Source organism: Halichoerus grypus, chromosome 1, assembly GCF_964656455.1.
Source record: "Halichoerus grypus chromosome 1, mHalGry1.hap1.1, whole genome shotgun sequence".
Classification (NCBI taxonomy): Eukaryota; Metazoa; Chordata; class Mammalia; order Carnivora; family Phocidae; genus Halichoerus; species Halichoerus grypus.
In genome coordinates, this window is record NC_135712.1 from 185,328,378 (window position 1) to 185,347,247 (window position 18,870).

General features: G+C 45.6%; 1 protein-coding gene across 1 annotated transcript in view; it reads left to right on the forward strand.

Moving 5' to 3' along the window:
• Positions 1-566: 566 nt before the first annotated feature.
• Positions 567-18,870, forward strand: part of PRICKLE2 (prickle planar cell polarity protein 2) — a 313,543-nt gene continuing 295,239 nt past the window's right edge. Inside the window, exons 1-2 of the mRNA XM_036117113.2 lie at positions 567-654; positions 1,436-1,521. Coding sequence (XP_035973006.1) covers positions 613-654; positions 1,436-1,521 — 128 coding nt within the window. The 5' untranslated portion in view covers positions 567-612. The remainder of the gene's footprint in view (positions 655-1,435; positions 1,522-18,870) is intronic.

An 18,870-nucleotide genomic window follows, 5' to 3' on the forward strand; every position in this document is an offset into this window, starting at 1 on the left:
AAATAGTCCATTTTGGAGGACGATGGGACTGTTCTAGATCTTGATTGTGCTGGCTGTTAATAGGTCTGTGTGAATTTGTCAAAACTGGCAGATTTGTGCACCACAAGAGGGGAATTTTACTGTATGTGAATTCTACCTTCATTTAAAAAAACTTAACCCCTCATCCCTCCACCTCCAGCCGCTACCCAGGCCAAAGCACCAGGGGGCCTTCAAGTGGTCCCTGCCCGAACTTCGCCTGGGGTGAGGGACGAGCCCTTGTGGGCGGGCCCAGGTGCGGGAGCGGCGGTGGCGGCGGCCGGCCGGCGGGGAAGCCGGGGAAGGGAGAGAGTAGGCGCAGCCGGTGCGGGGGAGGGATGGGAAGAGCCCGCGGCCCGCGGGGCGAACCCGGGGAGGCGGGGGGATGCCGGGAGAGAGGGAGGGACCTGCGGGCGGGAGAGCGAGAGGCACCAGCAAGGGAGGCGGGGGAGGCGTGCGCTCCGGAGCGAGCCCGGGGCGGCGAGGCGGAGACAGCCAAGCCACGGGCCGCCGAGCGTGCCCGCCCAGGCGACCCGCCCTCCCGGCCGCGGTGCGGACCGACCGACCGACGGCGCTGCGTGCAGGAGGCGCCCGGCCATGTTCAGCCGGAGCTCCCGGAAAAGACTCTCCAGCCGCTCGGTGAGTGTCCCCCACCTGAGCGGGGCCGATCTCTGGGTCCCCCCGCCCCCGGGCCTCCGCGAGCGCCCCTGCCCAGCTTCCCCCCGCGCGGCGGCCGCGCACCTGTGGCCCCAGGTAAGCCGGCCCCGAGGGCAGGGGGTCCGGGGCGCGCGGGAGCGCTGGAAGGCGCCGAAGGGGTTAAGTCCGGAAACCCAGTCTGGGCGAGAGCGAGACCTGGAGCGGTGGCCCTGTGTGTCACAGTGTGGGGGCGCCCGGGAAAGCCCCCTCCCTCGCCTTTTCCCGTAAGGCAGGTCGGAATCACAGTATCTAAGCTCCACCGTCCAGCCGCTTGGAGCTCTAGCCGCGGACTTGACTTTGGGCTGTGTTTTGGGGTGTCCTGTGCTGCCCCCTTCCCGGGAGCACCGGCATGGCCCAAGGCGAACGAGCGATGGTCGCTTCTCGGGGACCCTGGGGAACAGAAAGGTCTTGCTTTTGTTTCTTAGAAACCCGTGACCAAGGTGTCTGGGGGAGACAAAGCCCCAGCCATGACCATTTCTTGGTGGCTTGGTGCCCACGCCAGCGGGTAGCCCGCCCGGGTCCACACACCCCTCCCCACGAGGGAGACCACCCCTGGGGCGCCGGCAGCACCCCGCCCCGCATCCCCCACAACGGAGAGGAACGTTGGAGGCAAATTTGATACGGTGGGGTGGGAGGGGCAGGTCATTCTGCCTGGGACGCCAGTGGGGCTTTGGAGGGAGCCCCCGTGGTGGAAACATGGTTGTGTTGTCTTTTTGTTTTGAAGTTGACTGGACTGGGGCGGATAGAGAGAGGCCAGCCATGTAACGCCTGTGGTGACCAGTGCCCCGGGTTCGCCTTGCATAAATGGAGGTAGGATGCATTAAATCCCATTCCTTAAGGCATAACAATTCCGGGGATGGGGAGTGGGGAAACATATATCTATATCTACACACACACACACACACACACACACACACACACACGCCTATATTTATCTCCTTTTGTAAATCTCACTTGTAAGTCACATGGAAAGAATGCAAAGGCTGTTCCTTTAAGACTGGGGCTACATCTGCTACAAATATTGAAAGGTGGAAGTGGTGGCCAGACACTGGGGGATGCAGGAGAGCTGGGCTCAGGCTGCATTTCCCTGATGGGAGAGTTTTGAGTCCCTCCTACCCACACTCTGTGTATCTAAGTTGCTCAGCCCCAAACAATTCAACTTGGGCATGGCAGTGTCTCCCAGGGCCACAGCGCGGCGCAGTGTGTGGAGGATACCCCAGACTAGCTGGTGTTTTCAATTCAGCCCCTGTAGCTCTGGGTCCCACCCACAAACCCACTACTGCCCGCCTGCGCTGTGTCAACCCTCTTCGGTGGCCAGATGTTTCTTATTAATGGGCCGTGAATGTTGACTTCCAGGCAGCTCCAGCCTGGATTGGAATGATTATGTTTGGGAGATGCGGCATCGGGGTGCCCTCCCGTTGCATCTGGCTGCTGGAGCTCTGGTTGGAAAAAGTTGGGGTGCAGCCTTGCAGACTCTCGGTTTGATGATGTAAGATGAGGCGGATCCTTCTTGGCGACTTCACGAAAAGGAAGAACCAGTGACAGGAGAATGTCGGAGACGACATCCTGACGTGTTCTCTCTTTGATGAGTGCATCTTTCCCTTTTCCCCACCACTCATATGGCCCTTTGAAGGGGTGGTTTCTGGGCACAAGGGGGGGAGAAGCCTGCTTTGATTTTATTTTACCCCTCTGTGTGTGCTTCTCTACTTTCTCCCAAATGGTAATGTGTGCTGGGCACCCAGTTCCAAGGAAACTCCCAGCCGGCTCCTTCAGAAATGAAATGCTTTTGTTCCTGCCTCCGACGGGTCTGGTAGCCTCTTTGCTTTGTTTCAAGGCGCTGAGCGCAGCCCTTATGGCTCCCAAGCATTTAATAACTTCTGTGTCAGAGGCAAGGCCAGGCGACCTTATAAATATGTAATGGGCAGAAAGAGGCATCCATCACTGCCAGTTTTGTAGCCCAAATAGGTGTGGTCTGAGCTGGCCCCTTGCGCATCCCAACTGTGAGAGTAGGGGATCCATGGAAGAGGTGTAGGGGCCTGACTTTGTAAACCCAGTCCAGTATGGCAGGACTGCTGGCTTCCTTTCCCATCTCTCTGGTGCTCTCATGGGGGTGGGAAAGGCAGAGTCAAGAACAGGAGAGTGCTTTCCCAGCTCCTCCCCTCCTCAGGAGCCTTGGGGTCACCTCTGACCAGAGGCCTGTGGGGTGGTGTGCAGTGTGGGGGTTGTGGCCTGACGCGCCTCCTTCTGTGTGACCTCTGGCCTCCAGTGAGTCACTTGGTCTCCCTAGTTCTTGGTTCTCCAACCATCAGGTGGGAATAATCATGGTACTCAGCTCACAGCATGATTGGAGGGGTTAAATGAGATACGGAAGACCCATTATTTGCCCAGGATCAGGCTTACGGTAACTAGTGGCTACGTTTGTTATATTTTTAGCTTCCTCTCAACTGCTGCTTGGGAGGAGGCCTCAGTAGCCTGTTTGAGGCTGCTGGGTGTCCAGGTTACGGTAGACGTTCATGACCACAGTTTCTTGGAGAACCTTCAGCCGTTTTAATCCAGTTCATTTTTGTGACGGGGGAAACAAGTGTTGTCTTTTCAGCCCATGAGGGAGCCTTTCTTTTGGAGAGAGACCCTTTCATGAGGCTGAGACGGGTTTTCATGCAGAAGCAGTTTCCCCATTGACAGCAGAAAGGCTTCACTGGGGCTCCATGAATGGGGTTTTTATGGTATTTCCGCCCATTGCTGGAAAGGAAGCAGCTCCTTGCTTTTGCTCCCTCCTTTTCCCCCATGGGCGTATTTTCTGGTGACCTTTTGGAAAAGAGGGACAGCCATTCCTGGGGGACAGCACAATGTTCTTTTTTGGCATTTTGGAGCCCACAGTGTGCTCACTTTCCACTCCTCTGACTGCGGAGGCTGTGAGCCCCTGGGAGAGACCGTTGTGCCCTGAGAGGAGCAAAAGGCTGGCCTGATGGAGGCTGAAAGGCTCCTTTGGGTCTGACCCAAAGAGAGAGAATTTCCCTTACCCCAGAGTACCAGGGCACCCTAAACATTACTGCGTGGCCTCTCCTCTCGCATCTCTGCTTCCACACTGGTCCTCTCCGATCCACTGCCCACCAGCAGGCACCTCCCCAAAGTAGAACAGAATGGAGGCCCTGCATCCAGCTCGAAGGTACTGGGTGTAGGAACGTTCCAGGGGAGGAAGCGTGTTATAAACAAACTTTGCTTCCTCCTCTGGTGTAGTGGGGGGAGCTAAGGCTTTGAAGTCCAGACGGAGCTGGCCCCGCCGTCTTGCTCTGGCTTTGACAAGCTGTGTGACCTTCAGCAAACGGCTTGGGCTCCCTGAGTTTCATTTCCCTCCGCTGTCAAAGTGGGATCTCTCCACTGAACAAATATTTGAGTGCCTGTTTTGTGCCTGGCTCTCTGCTGGTGCTGGGGTACAGCAAAGAACGCACCAGACAGGATTCCTGCCCTCATTCAACAAATAATTACATTTTAGATAAGGTGGTCAGGAAAGGACTCTCGGAGGAGGTGACATTTGAGCAGGGACCTAGATGAAGCAAGTGGAGGAGGAGGAGCCCTGTTGATTCAAACCTGCGGCGGGAACCAGCTGTTATCACCATCTCCCGGGAGCTTGCTAGAAACGCAAAATAGCAGGCCCTGCCCTAGACTTATTGAACCAGAGTCTGAGCTTTAACAAGATCCCCAGCTGATTCGTGTACACCTTAGAGAGAGAGAGAAATGGGGAGTTCTAACACCTAGCCCTGTGGATGCCGAATTGTTCTCTGTACTTTGGGGCTTCCTCTGTGTGAGGAAAGATGCCAAAGGTCCCGTGGAAGGCTCATAGAGTTCGTGGGGATTTCCCTGAGTTACAATACTCTTTCCCCGTTTCTGTTATCACCCACACCTGTAGGTGGCAAATGGGCGGATTTGTAGGGTTTCTAAAGGAAAAAAAAACCCCTAGGAGGGCTCACAGGTGTAAAGCACAGTGCTGTCCTCCACCTGATCTAGGGCAGGTGGAGAGCAAAGGTGAGCACTGTTGCCCTGCAGGTGACCCGGCCACAAAGCAGCAGCACCTCGGGGCAGCCTGGAGCCAGCCCCGCAGTCGCCGGGCACCAGAGGGGATTTTCATTAAGAGGAACATTAAGGCATCTTCATGGACTGCGGCCAGAACGAGATCATTAATAACTAAGCTCTCCGTGTACTATGAGACAGCATGCTCAGTGGGGGTTAATTGAGCTTGCTTGTTTGCAACCAGTTTGAGCAGGGAGAGAAAAATAGCCATTTTTACAGGGAAGATTTGCCCTGCAAATGCCAAGGCTCGATGAATAAAAGCAGTAATAATAACTCCAAAACATCAGCCATGACAAGGATGGGCGCTTACCCTGTCCCGAGCTGTGCCTCCACCTATTACATACATTTCTAGTTCGTCCTCACCAAACTCTCCAAGGTAGATGTGGGGATTTCCCTGATGAGGAAACTGAGGCTCCGAATTGTTAAATAATCTGTCCCAGGTCTCCTGGCTAGGGAGAATGAGCCAGAATTTAGCTCTAAAACCCCGGTTCATTTTCTTGTGACTTACTGCCTCTTGTTATCTCTCTGTTGTAAGGCAGAGGGCTCTCCGGTCACATCCAGCCCGCAGGTGGATTTTCTTTGGTCTGCACAGTGTGTTAAGTAAGAGGGCTTTTTATAACGTTAAAACCCAGGTTTCCAGCTTCTCTTTGAAAATGCAAGGATGTGGTAGCAAGGGGCCTCCTTTGCTACCTTGGCAGCATGTGAGTGGTTTTTCTTCAGGTGGATGTGACCTCGGCTTGCCGTCGTCTCTGACATTCCAGTTGCACTGAAGGGCCTCTTCAGATATTTAGGCGACCTGTCCCATACTGGAAGTGATTGGAGTTTGTAAACCCTGAATAAGCATGCTCCTCTCTCAATGACCTTAAAAAATAGTACGCTTCTGTAGTAGTAGCTACCATTTCGAAAGCTCTGACAATGTCAGGCAAGCGTTCTATGTCTTTCTTGTCTTGCCCTGACAGCAGTCCTTGGAGATGGCGCGGTTATTTTTACCTGTTTTAATAGATAAGGAAATGGAGTCTCTCGGGGTCAAACAATTTGCCTAGATTCTATAGCCAGCCAGTGGATGGTATTCCAGCCTTGTCTGACTGCAGAATTCTGTGTCTGGACCAGGATTTTTCAAACTTGGCTGGCATGTGAATTCCCAGGGCATCTTATTCAAATGCAGATTCCGACTGAACAGGATTGAGGCAGGGGCCTAAGATTCTGCGTTTCTAAGAAGCTCCCAGGTGATGCTGATGCTGCTGGTCCAGGGAACACACTTTGAATAGCAGCAGTCTGGACCCGGGGTCGGCAAATTAAGTCTTGCTGGCCAAATCTGACCCTTTACCTGTTTTGTATGACTTATAAGACATACATGGTTTTAACATTTTTTTAATGGTTGGAAAAAAAAATGGGGAGCCTGGGTGGCTCGATCGGTTTGAGCATCCGACTCTTGGTCGGGGTCATGAGATTGAGCCCCGCATCAGGCTCTCTGCTCAGTGCAGAGTCTGCTTGTCCCTCTTCCTCTGCTCCTCATCCTGCTCTTTCTCTCTCTCTCTCTCTAAAATAAATAAATAAAATCTTTAAAAAAAATGGTTGAAAAAAAAATTAGGGATATTTCATGACCTAGGAAAATTATATGAAATTCAAATTTCAGTGCCCATAAATAGCTATCTGAACAAAGTCAAGTGCATTTGTTTGCATACTGTCTGTGGCTGTTTTCTTGCTATAGTGATAGAGTTCAGTATTTGCAACAGGGATCATTTGGCCTACAAAGCCAAAAACATTTACTGTCTTGCCGTTTATAGAAAATGTTTGCCAGTCGCTGGTCTGTACCACTGTGTAGGGGAATATGCAAGGCGCTTTCCTTGGTTTTAGAAGAAAGGAGTCTGAGAAACTTTTGGAATTAGAACCAGAGGAAACCTCCCCTCCAACCTGGATGAGATTGGTGCAAAAATCAAAGACAACCAAAGAACCAGGGAATAGACCAAAGCCATTTCTAAAGGGCATGTGGAGATGAGGCTTGCAAGACCAGATCAATGCACTGCCAATGGATTCTAAGCTCCTTGTAATCCCTTTAACGTTTCAGCTTTGCTGATAAATGTAGATTCGACTTGAGTATTAAAAGACGGGCTTTTAGAATAAGCCTCCTGGAGTTGCACTTTCAAGAGCAGCTGACGTGGAAAACTCAGACCAGTGGTAGTTTTGTGAGGTGGTTTTAGTTATGCAGAGCGGTTTGTCTCCGGACAGCCACAACCGGAGGCCTTTCCAGCCAGGATGCTTTGGCCCCACGCAGCTGCCCCAGAGGCCGCGCTCACTGGGTCAGCCAAGACTGCCTTGAAAAGCATCTTAGTTGCCTGGGCAGTTGTGTTGATTGATGACTCGGGTGGTGATCTGGGGAGATGCCGGCCTGGTTTCCTTTAGTGGATTGTTTTTTTTTTTTGTTTTGTTTTTTTAATTTTTATTTTATTATGTTATGTTAGTCTCCATACAATACATCATTAGTTTTTGATGTAGTGTGTAGTGATCCACGAGTCATTGTTTTCTTATAACACCCAGTGCTCCATGCAGTACCTGCCCTCCTTAATACCCATCACTGGGCTAATCCATCCCCCCACCCCCCTCCCCTCTAGAACCCTCAGATTGTTTCTCAGAGTCCATAGTCTCTCATGGTTCGTCTCTCCCTCCGATATCCCCCACTTTAGTGGATTGTAATTTGGCTAAGAAATGGGTTCCCACCAATTATTTTGCTTGGGGAGGAAAAACACTCTGTCTCCGTCAGTTGAAGGGCCAAGAAAAGGGTGGGGGTGAAAGGAGATGGGGTGTGTGTATGTGTGTGTGCACCCAAGATGCATGCCTGGAATCCTCAAAGTAGGGAAGGATCCTTAGCAGCTCAGAAGCTTGCTGTTTGGCTCATTTTAGGTCCTTGGCATTTGATAATATGCTTGATGGAAGCTTCAGCACCTTTGTAGGATTTTTCTCTTGAAGAAAGCTGTTAGTTCATCCCAGTATGTCCGTATTATTGTCTCTGATTTTGAAATAAGGCATGGCTATTATAAGGTACTTTAAAATCACACACCCTCCCACACACATACACATATAAAACTTACATAGCCCACAGAAGAAAACCCTTAATTACACCTTTGAGAGCAGGGGTCAGCAAACCACAGCCAGTGGGACAAAATCAGGCTGCTACCTGGTTTTGTATAGCCTACTAGCCAAGAATAGTTTTCCTATTTTTAAGTGATTGGGGGAAAAAAAAAAATCAAAAGAGGAATAACATTTTGTGGCACATAAAAATTGTATAAAATTTACATTTTAAGTCCATAAATAGAGTTTTAATGGGACACAGCCATGCTCCTTCCTTTCGTATCCTCTCTGGTGGCTTTTGGAATGGCAGAATCTGGTAGCTGAGACAGCCCTTGTGGTCCAGGAAACTGAAAGAGTTGACCAAGTAGCCCTGTGCTGAAAGTCTGCGGACCCCACAGCTAGACATCTCGAGATCTATTGCTTATGGCTTGGTTTTTATTTCCTCAGATTCATTCAAATTATTATTTGTTAAGATTTTAGAGAAAATATACATTTTATATGGTCTTTTGTAGCATACTTTTAGAAATTTTTTTTGGACATGTTTGCATGCAATTATAAAAAGAGCAAAAAGATCGAACCTAATACATTTATTAGCTTTTAGAATCCAGTGTATGGGTTATCAGTGAATTGAAAATTGTCTGCTCATGGCCACTTTGGTTGTTTTCCATCGTTCCTGATTATATACTGTATGATGATAGCTTTTCTTATGCTACAACGGGGCTACATGGAGCTCTTGTCAAATTGTCCTCCAAATAGATGGTGCCAAATTCCACCCCTGCCATTGAAAAAATGTGCGTATATTTATGTGTTCTTCAGGCTGAAACTTTGAAACATCTGAGCTTGTATAGCAACCTTGTTATTAATCCTTGTTTAATCACCCTGAGTGACAATTTGTACCCGATGAACAGTGAGAAAGCACAGAGCACTGATGTCAGTCATCTTTTTTTTTTTCAAAATACATTTTATTTGTCTTTAATCTGGAAAGTGGTACTCACATTCTGTTGAAAGGTTGTCATTCATCCTTATGCTTCTGTTGTTTAAGGTTGATGGGATGAGGGGGAATCTCATAAATGTGTTATTTTGTGGCCTGTTGGTTCAAAAAGCTGTAAGGTTATCCTTTAACTCTGCCATTAATGAGAACCCCAGGGGGAATTCCCTGTGGGACAGAGGGAGCATTCCCTAAAGGGAATGATTGCCAGAGCATTGAACATTTGGAGATCAAAAGGATTCTACCTGCGTAATGTATGGGAGAGCCATGGGGGGTGATCTCTGGGGAGAAATGTATACTTTGAGGCAGTGTCATAAAAACTTCTATGAAGCGGATAAGGGCTTATGTGGGAACATGAAGGCTGAGTGGTTAAAGGGACAGGCTTTAAAGACATTTTGCTGGTATTGTAGTCTTGGTTCTGTCTTTTACTAGCTAAGAATCCTTGAAAATGTGACTTAACCTTTCTGAGCCTTCCTTGGTTTTCTCATCTGAAAAATGGGAATAATATTACTACTATGAAGTTTTCAGGAGGATTACATGGGATAAAGCATGGAACATGCATCATTGTGTGTGGTGTGTAACGTAAGCCCCGTAGGTTTGTGGTTGAAAGAAAGATGAATAGCAGAATTGGATAAGGAGTAGGAAGGCGGGAGTGCCTGGGGGCTCGGTTAAGCATCTGACTCTTGGTTTCACCTCATAGCATGATCTCATGGGTTGTGAAATCGAGCTCCTCATTGGGCTCTATGCTCAGTGGGGAGTCTGCTTGAAGATTCTCTTCGTTTGCCCCTCCCCCCCAGTCACAGTCTTCCCCCCACCCTTCTTTCTCTCTCTCTCTCTCTCTCTAATAAATAAATAAATCTTTTTAAAAAAAGGAGTAGAAAGTTATGGGTTCATGGCCCTGGAAATTGGAGATTCAATGACAGAGAACAGACCCCCCCCGCCCCCGCCCGCCGCCATGAGCTGCAGAGCTTCATTTGTTAAATGGGTGTGATGATCCTAGTTCTATGAACTTCAGTCAGAAGAGATGGAGTCTCCAAGCTCCCCCCGCCCCCCAACCATGTGGGAGTTCAGGTTCTAAAGGAATGAGTATTCCGGATGGAATAGCAGATTCACCTCACACACTTACCAGCAGACAACTATACTTCAGATGAAGTGGAGTTTAGAATTGGACCCTATACCCTCACAGTCTATTTGCTTAAATGAAGTGTGCATATGATGTTTGTTAAAACAGTTTGCAAACCATAACAAGAAGAAAACATGTAAATTTTGCCCCCGGGGTCAGTATATAAAAAGGGACCTTTTTTGTGCCCTGTGCCCACCAACTGGACCATGAAAATTCATGTCCAAGATGAAAGCCACTCATCATCAAGGCGATACTTCATCTGTGTTACTCAAGCCTGCTTACTAAGTGTCGGGTTTTGTGGCTTCTGGTGTGCCACACCAGCCACTTGGACTTACGTGATCATTAAAGAGAAGCTCCCTTTTCTAAGGCATGAAAAACAAGGATATTGATAACAATATTTGAACCCCAAGATCCTACCCTGAAAACTCCTGAGATAAGATCTGCCCTGTACCTATATTTTGTTGCCATGGTACCAGATTTAAAATTTTAAGTAGTTGCCAACATTTGATGTTTCATGTAAGAAATCAGGATTGGGGTTTTCTCTGGAGTAAAGAATTTCTGGCAATCCTGGGCTTATATTCCTCCCTTACTTTCTGATTTCAACTTTTCCACAGTCCCCACCATTCCCTATTGTGTTACACTTGGCCTGCCTCACTCATTTACATTTCGGGCTGGCTGCTGTAGACATCTAATTTTGTGCTACTAATTTGAAGAAGCAAGTGAGTGATTATGCATGACTGGAAGGAGATAAGAATGGCAGAACAGAATAAAGTTGCCACTTGGCAGGGACAAGTGCACTGAGCAGGACATCTAAGTAGCTAAATCGTCCCTATCTGGGAGATGCTCTTTGGAAGGAGCTCACGTTGTTGAGGGTCTGCTGTATGGTTGGCTCTTTACATGCTGTAGCCCATGACTCCCTCAGAACAATTTTCTGAGGCATGTATTTTATCTTCTACTTTGTAAACAGGAGAAAACTGAGACCCAGAGAGGTTAGGTAACATGCCTTAGGTCACACGGGTAAGAAGTAGTGGTGTCAAGATTTGAAACCAGGTCTTTGGAGCTCAAGATCCCAAGTGCTCTAACCAAGACTACATGTTTAGCTCTGGCATTTTTGACTCTCCTTGTCTAAATATAAAACTGTACCATAAGACTGATGAATCACAGACCTGTACCTCTGAAACAATACATTATATGTAAAAAAAAAAAAAAAAAATAGTAGGAAGGGAAAAATGAAGGGGGGAATCAGAGGGAGGGACAAAACATGAGAGACTATGGACTCTGAGAAACAAACTGAGGGTTCTAGAGGGGAGAGGGTGGGGGGATGGGTTAGCCTGGTGATGGGTATTAAACAGGGCACGTATTGAACAGAGCACTGGGTGTTATACGCAAATAATGAATCATGGATCACTACATCAAAAACTAATGATGTAATAATGTATGGTGATTAACATAACATAATAAAATTAAATTAAAAACAAAAACAAAAAAACTGTACCTTGGGAAAAACAGTCATATTCTCAGTGGTCTGGGGATGAGATTGGACTGTTGTCTATACTGAACAAAATGTCTGAAGAACCCTGGGATAGTGGGTTTGTGGATGGGGGCTTTAAGGGTAAACTCCTGTAAAATCAGAGGGCTTAGGGTGTCTGAAAGGTGAGAAACTGGCTACTTGCAGTTTCCCCATCAGATCTGCATACATTGAAGGGGGCTCCATTCAGCTTGCTGACAGGTTTAGTGTTAAATTGGGCTATGGGGGGGAGCTTGTGAAAGGCAGGAGTCCGGGAGTCCGCAGAATGCCATTTGGATGTTTCCTAGAGGAAACCTCTGCAGAAGAGATCAGGGGCGGGAGTTTGCAGAGCATCCCTTCTGCACCCAGCTTGAGTCCATAAGCTAAAAATAAGCAGGATCTCCCATCTTTGGACCTGTGCTTTTGAACTTATGTTCCCCAATGCTTCACAGATCCTGACACCACGTTGCAAAGCAGACACAAACCCGTTTGACAGCTTGAAGGCATTTAATGAGAGCGTTATTTGATTTTATGTTTGGTAAACTACTTGGTGATGCAGAAACTGCTTTCACAATTCTTAAAAACTGGCTCATTAAGTGTACATGTAACATCCAGAGTGGGTCCTCCGCATGAGTGCTGAGGAATTAGGCCTCCAGGGGGCTTATTAGAAGAATGCAGGTGTTTTCTTTCTTCAACGATATTATGAAATTACTCTGATAATATAATTTCTCAAAGTCTTTTGTTCCATAATCAGGCACCCAGGAGCACGCGCCTGTCATTTGCATCCTTGATGACTTGGCCTTTGGAGCTTTTCCAGTGACTTACTGAGTTGTTGGGAGGTTATAATGACAGTTTCCTCTCAGCTTCATGAAGCCCCAGATTTGGAGGCAATTGATAACAGGAACGTCTCCATCATCTTGGGTCCAGGAGTATTTGAAGCCACAGGGAAGGACACGTACATAGGTTTTCCTGGGTTCTGGGAGGTAGAACGGTTTTGTAGATTATCCAATTGCTAGGGATTTTTAGAAAATTCTGGTTTTTACTTTTCAAAATCCTGGTGATAGCAGCATTTTAAAGCAGGTTTATTTCGTATTTTAAGTTAATTTTGATCAAATTGTTGGACAATAAACGTGCCGTGTAGACAATTTGGAAAATTCAACAAAGTCAAATGATTTCTTTAGGCAAAAAAAAAAAATAGTGCAACTTCATGACCCAAAAAGGAGTCCTCTCAGCATTAGGCTGTCGTGTCCTTCTAGGGTTTATTTTTAATAGGGAGTTTTACATAATTGTATTATTATGTAAATGAATACAAACTGGGTGACTTCAGATAACAGAAATTTATTCTTTGGAAGTTCTGAAGGCTAGAAGTCCAAGATCAAGGCGTCAGGAGCATGGTTCTCTCTGGAGGGTCTGGGGGGAAATCCACTCTGCGCCTCCATCTTAGCTTCCGGTGGCTCTTGGCAGCCCTTGGCATTTTTGGCTTGTAGATGTCACTCCCATTTCTGCTTCTATCATCACAGGGTGTTTCCTTTTGTTCTCTTCTCAGAAGGCCTTGCCATTGGATTTGGGCCCACCCTCATCCAGGATGATCTCATCTCAAGGTCCTTAACTTCATTACATTTGCAAAGACCCCTTTCCAAAATAAAATCAAATTTAGAGATTCCAGGTGGATGTATCTTTTGGCCACTGTTCAGCCCATTATAATAATAATCATGGTGAGGAAGCATATACTATTTCATATTCTTCAGCAGTGCACCCAACTAAGGCTTTTTAAACATGGTATCTATAAAAGTATAGTGGCGCTGGAGGGCTAGGTATTGACTTTGGGGCACCTTTGTGGGGAACCCGCCTTTTGTCTTTTCTAGGTGCAACTAAATGCTTGCAACAGGCGGGGATTGTGCAAACTGCTGTTAGTGGATGGAATTTGCTGTCCGTATTGATGAATTCAGCAGTCTGAATCAGTTGACCCCCGGGGTCACCCTATGAAGTTCATCCATCTTCTTGTAGCTTTTGCTGGGCTTTGCCAGGGAGATGTATACGAAATGAACTGATAGTGTGTAGACAGTTATTTGTGGGAAGAACTATTGGCCCTGGGGCTTTTAATTAATGTCTAGGTTATATAATTGATCGACTTTCAAAGGGGAGAAAAATGGGCTCCCTTAGAAAATTCTTCATAATCCTGGAGATCGGACCCATCTCTACAAAGTCCTGCCATGGCTAACTTACTCCACTCTCCAGCTCCTATCACTTCTCTGTAAACACAGTCAGAAAAAGTCTAACATTAATACTTCCCCATTCCCTGATTTCTGTTCTGTTAAATTCAGCATCAATGGATGTCGGCTTTTCATAATAAATTAACTGAAATAAAATGAAAGCAAATGAAGATTTTCCTCATTATCACTATCATATTAGTTATCATGAATTGACCATTTACAATGGGCAAGGGCTATTCTATTCTAAGCACAATTTCTTATATTCTTAGATTTAATTCTTGAAACCCTTTATGAGGTAGACACCATGATTCACATTGGTTTCAAGAGGAGACCTGGATGCTACAAGTTTAAGTTACTTCCCCAAGGTCACCCAATTAGTTAGTATTGAAACCAAGGTTAGATCTTAGGACTCTGACTGTGGTGTGGGCTTTTGAGCACCATATTATTTGCCCAGCTCCAGAGGGATCTAAACAGCGGTGGGGCTACGCCCTTCCTGCTCAGAATTTACCATTCATTAGCTCTCAGTTGGTGCTTAATTTCCACCTAATAAATTAGGTGCTGCTGGTGTTAGTGGTGGTCCAGAGAATATAGTTTGAGAATCATTATAGCCCCGCCCTCCAGGACTTAATGTCACATGGAGAGACCAGATAAACATGATTTAAATGACTGTCCACATTAACAGTCAATGAGCTTTCTTATCATGAAGCAGTTTAGATTACTGTTAAGTGATTGGTGTTGATATTGAGGGCTAGGAGTTTAAGTTGGAGAGAGGGTCCCCACCCCCACTTGAGCATTAGTATAATCTTGGCCTCCTCCTCCTTCCTATCACCTAGGGGCCATGGAATTTACTAAAGTAACTTTCAAGCTCTTTCATTGGCTGGAAAGTAGAACCAGCCAAGGTCTGATGTCAGCGAAGATGACTCAAGATTTAGGAGGTTCTAGCCCCACCGGATAGTAAAATACATCATAAGGCTACAGAAATGAAATAATGTGGTGCTGGAGCAGGAAGTGATCCTTGAGGCAGACCAGGACACCTCCAAAACTAGATCCGAGTCTCTGTGCACAGTGGTGTACAAGAGAAGTGACCTGTAAAAGCAGTGGGCTAAGATTCAACAAAAGGTGCTAGGACAAGCAATTTTCCATTTGCAATAAGGAGAGAGAGATCCAAAACATTAAAAAAAATATTAAATTTTCTTTTGGACGAATGGTTTTACAAATTTGGAAAGTAAAAGACATATCTAAATTCAAATAATCTCTCTTTTTCTGCCCCCCACTCCATACCCTTTTGCCATACTGGCCACCTTGCTGGTCCCTAAACACAGTAGGCATATTTCCACCTCAGGGCATTTGCCCGCGCTGGCATACCCCCTCCCCCCAGCCCCCCAAGATGTGCACACAATTTGTTGCTTTGCTTCCCTCCAGGCCTCTTTTCCAGTGTTTTCTTAGAGCAGCAGTTCCTAACCATTCTAAATAGTGCTCCAGCCCTTCCCTTTTCCCTGCCTCTCTTAGTTTTTTTCCGGAGCCCTTTTCACGACCTGACATTACATTTTTAATGGATTATCTGGATTTTGATCTGCAGTAGATTTAATTACTGTAGTCTACACAAGAATTTCAACTTCATAAGAATCTTTTGTTCCATGTCTTTTTTTTTTGCTTAATTCCCCAACTCTCAGAAAAATACCTGGTGCATGGCAAAAATCTCGATAAAATTTGTTGAATGAATGAATAAATGAATGGATGACCTAGAGCCCAGAAGTCATAAAGGAAGATTATCTTCACATGAATGACTTCAAAATTTTCAAAAGACAAATTGAGAAAATTATTGGTGATGTGTGATATAAAGAGACCTAATTTTTCAAAATGTGGAAACAGCTCTAACTAATGAGAAAAATATGAAATGACTCAATAGAAAACTGAACAAAGGATCTCATCAGGCAGATGTATGAAAAAGCGTTATTTGTTTTCTTAATGACATTAGCATTTCTCATGTTTTTGTTTGAGTCCGGGATAAATAGCTATTAGAAAACAGATTTGTGTAGAACAGTGAAGTTTGTGTTCCATGAACTATAGCATCTGCTTTCCTAGGAATTATTAAAATAGTATGCATACTCTCGTGTCTGAGCTAAGCTTTGTTCACTTCTGTCGAGAAGATTAAAAGAGCTCTTAAGATTCCTTAGGATTTGGCATTGTCTGTGGGTAGAGCAAGATCCATAGCTGTGATCATGTGATTCAGGAGACAACAGGAAAACAGCTATAAAACTACAACAAAATATCACGTCTCCGTCTAGGGATGTGGGCATCTGGCCACTCATGACTGCATTTCTGTGTTCTTGTCACAGTGAGTTGGAAGGGCCGCACTTAGTGGGCTGGAGACAGGGTTGTTAAACGTTCTTTAGCCTGGGACTCTGTGCCATCACAGGGACAGTAGTCCTGCCCCAAAGCCAACGGCATTCTCACCCACTGAGAAGTAATGCAAAGTGTTGCAAGCAGCAAACGCCTTTGGTAAGTGCAGAGCACACCTCTGATACTTGGAAACTTACTGAACTCCTCTGAGCCTCAGTTTCCCTCATCTTGAGATTGAGGCAGATAGATGAATCAGGAAGGGCTCCATCATCATTAACACACGATGATAGCATTACTAGGGCTTTCTTGCTGAAATAGCCAACTGAGGAGATTTTGGCAAGGAGAAACTGGAGGGGAGTTCTTCATTCAATCCCCTTGCTGGATAAACCAAAGATCTACATTCCCTCAATGAAACATCCAGTTAATAGGTCCTTTTTCAGGACACTCAGTCTCTGATCCCTGCAGTTGTGTTGTAGACTTGTATATTACCAGGATTGAATTTGTTTGTTCCTAAATCTGTTCATGCCTGTTATCCTTGGGACTATAGGTACGTATGTGAACTTCATAAATCTATGAAGTAAAGATGTGAACAGAAATAAGAGCTGGTATTTCTATGAAAATGAAGCTCGGTTCTTGGAAATAACCCAGTGATGAATACTAAAAACAACCCAGTTGAATTAGGTTTTGGGCAAAATGATTCTAAAACACTGGGAAAGAGGCAGAGATGGTAAAAGGACCTAGATTTGTTGGAGCATCTTTACGTTATGACACGCCTCTAAAACAACCAAACTGAAATTGAAGAAGATGGATTATAGGTTTCTTTTGTGCATGACATAAAAGGCATTCTGTTCCATAAACCCATATGCAAAATCTCCTCCCTCCCTAGAAACGAATGTATGGCTATATATTTCAAGAAAAAAAATTAAGATATGTATGTATCATTATTTTGTGATTCCTCTGTGTGATAGACACTGCTAGTTGTCCCCACATCCATCATCTACTTCTTCCTTAGGGATATAACCTGTAAAATATTGTCTGGCAGACAGCCTGAGAATTAAGACGGTACGTCCCAGCCCTTCTTACTCCTAGGGGTTGCCGTTTGACTAAGCTCCACTCAAAGGCATATAAGTTAAAATAGTAAGTACAACCTCTGGGAAGTACCTTTCAAAAGAACGCACGTGGGGCGCCTGGGTGGCTCAGTCGTTAAGCGGCTGCCTTCGGCTCAGGTCATGATCCCAGGGTCCTGGGATCGAGCCCCGCATCGGGCTCCCTGCTCAGTGGGAAGCCTGCTTCTCCCTCTTGCACTCCCCCTGCTTGTGTTCCAGCTCTCGCTGTCTCTGTCTCTGTCAAATAAATAAATAAAATCTTAAAAAAAAAAAATGCACGTACCCCTGCTTCTTGCCCACTGGAATGTGGATGTGACAGTTGGAGCTTGAGCAGCTATATTGGACCATGAGGTGGAAGCCCTGTGTGGAGGAATGCAGAACAAGACCGGCATTGCCTGAGTTCCTGGTGACCATAGAGACTCCATAGTAGCCTTGGATTGCATAACTCCAGACTCTATTTACATGAGGGCGAAGTTCGTTTCTATCTTGTTTAAGCCACTATTATTTTGGATTTTCAGACAACCACAGCAGAATTTCATCCCAACTGGACTACAGGTGTTGGTTATGTTGGATAAAAGGCTCTATTATATTAGCCTCTGCCCCAGGGTCAAGAATTAGTTTTGACTACTTGGACAGATTTAGAACTGTCATTTCCAGCAATAAGATAGGCACTATGTTCTCAATGATTGAGGATCCAAAATCTTTTCTTTTTTTTTTTTTAATTTCGGGAGTGCTTGCTAAGGGCAAGTGTGCTATTCCAGAATATATTGTTCTGAGGTAGGGATGACTTCATCTGAAACCTTGAGTTTTTGTAAGTTACTAGAGTAAATTCAATTATACATGGTTATAATAAGTATTGAAGTGAGAGTACTTTTTCCCCCTATAGTTCCAGCCTCTCTGTACATCTGCACCATTATCTATCGAGGAATAACCTGGAACATTTCAGGAATGTCATCATGGAGTACTGATTTCACCTTCTGAAAAAGTGCATATGCTGTTGTGGAATGCATTTAGAACTGCTTATTTTAGGATTAAAGGGTATAGAATGAAGGGATACGATTAATCCCTTTGATAGCCCCTATCATTTTACCAGCAGACTAGGCAGAAAGCTTGGGTTCACATTACATACATCGAGAAGTATGCCGCAGGGCTACTGTGTGTGAGTGTGGGCAAGGGGTGAAACCTTATCGCCTTTGTGTGAACAGAAAACGGCATGTGCCTTTTTAACCTCTTAATTAAATAATCACCATTCAAAAACTTTGCTTGCTGGAAAGTCTGCCTTGTTGGTTTTATTGCAGGATAGGTTTGTGTGAAAGACTCGAAGCTGGAGTTGCTTTTTTGGATGGTTCTTCCTCACCAGCTTTCCTAAATTATCTGAGAACAGTGTTAAATTGGTAATAAAAAAAATGTCTGAGAAAAAATTGGATGACATTTTGGGGTCAAGTTTGATTTATAAAACACACGAGGAAGTTGATTTATAAAAAGCATGTAGGGAATTTATTCATTCAAGAAAATTTATGTGCCTACTATGGCCCCACATGCCCTGAAATACAGTAAAAATTATATCATAAAATTATGTATTTTGAATTAGTTGGATGTCCTTCCTTGATGCATATCATATATATAGGAATGCATATATATTATGCATATGCCCTTATGAATATTCATGTGTGTATGTGTACATAACTTTTGTTTGTTTTTTAACACAGATGGTGGCACACCATAGCTCCTTCCTCTTTGTC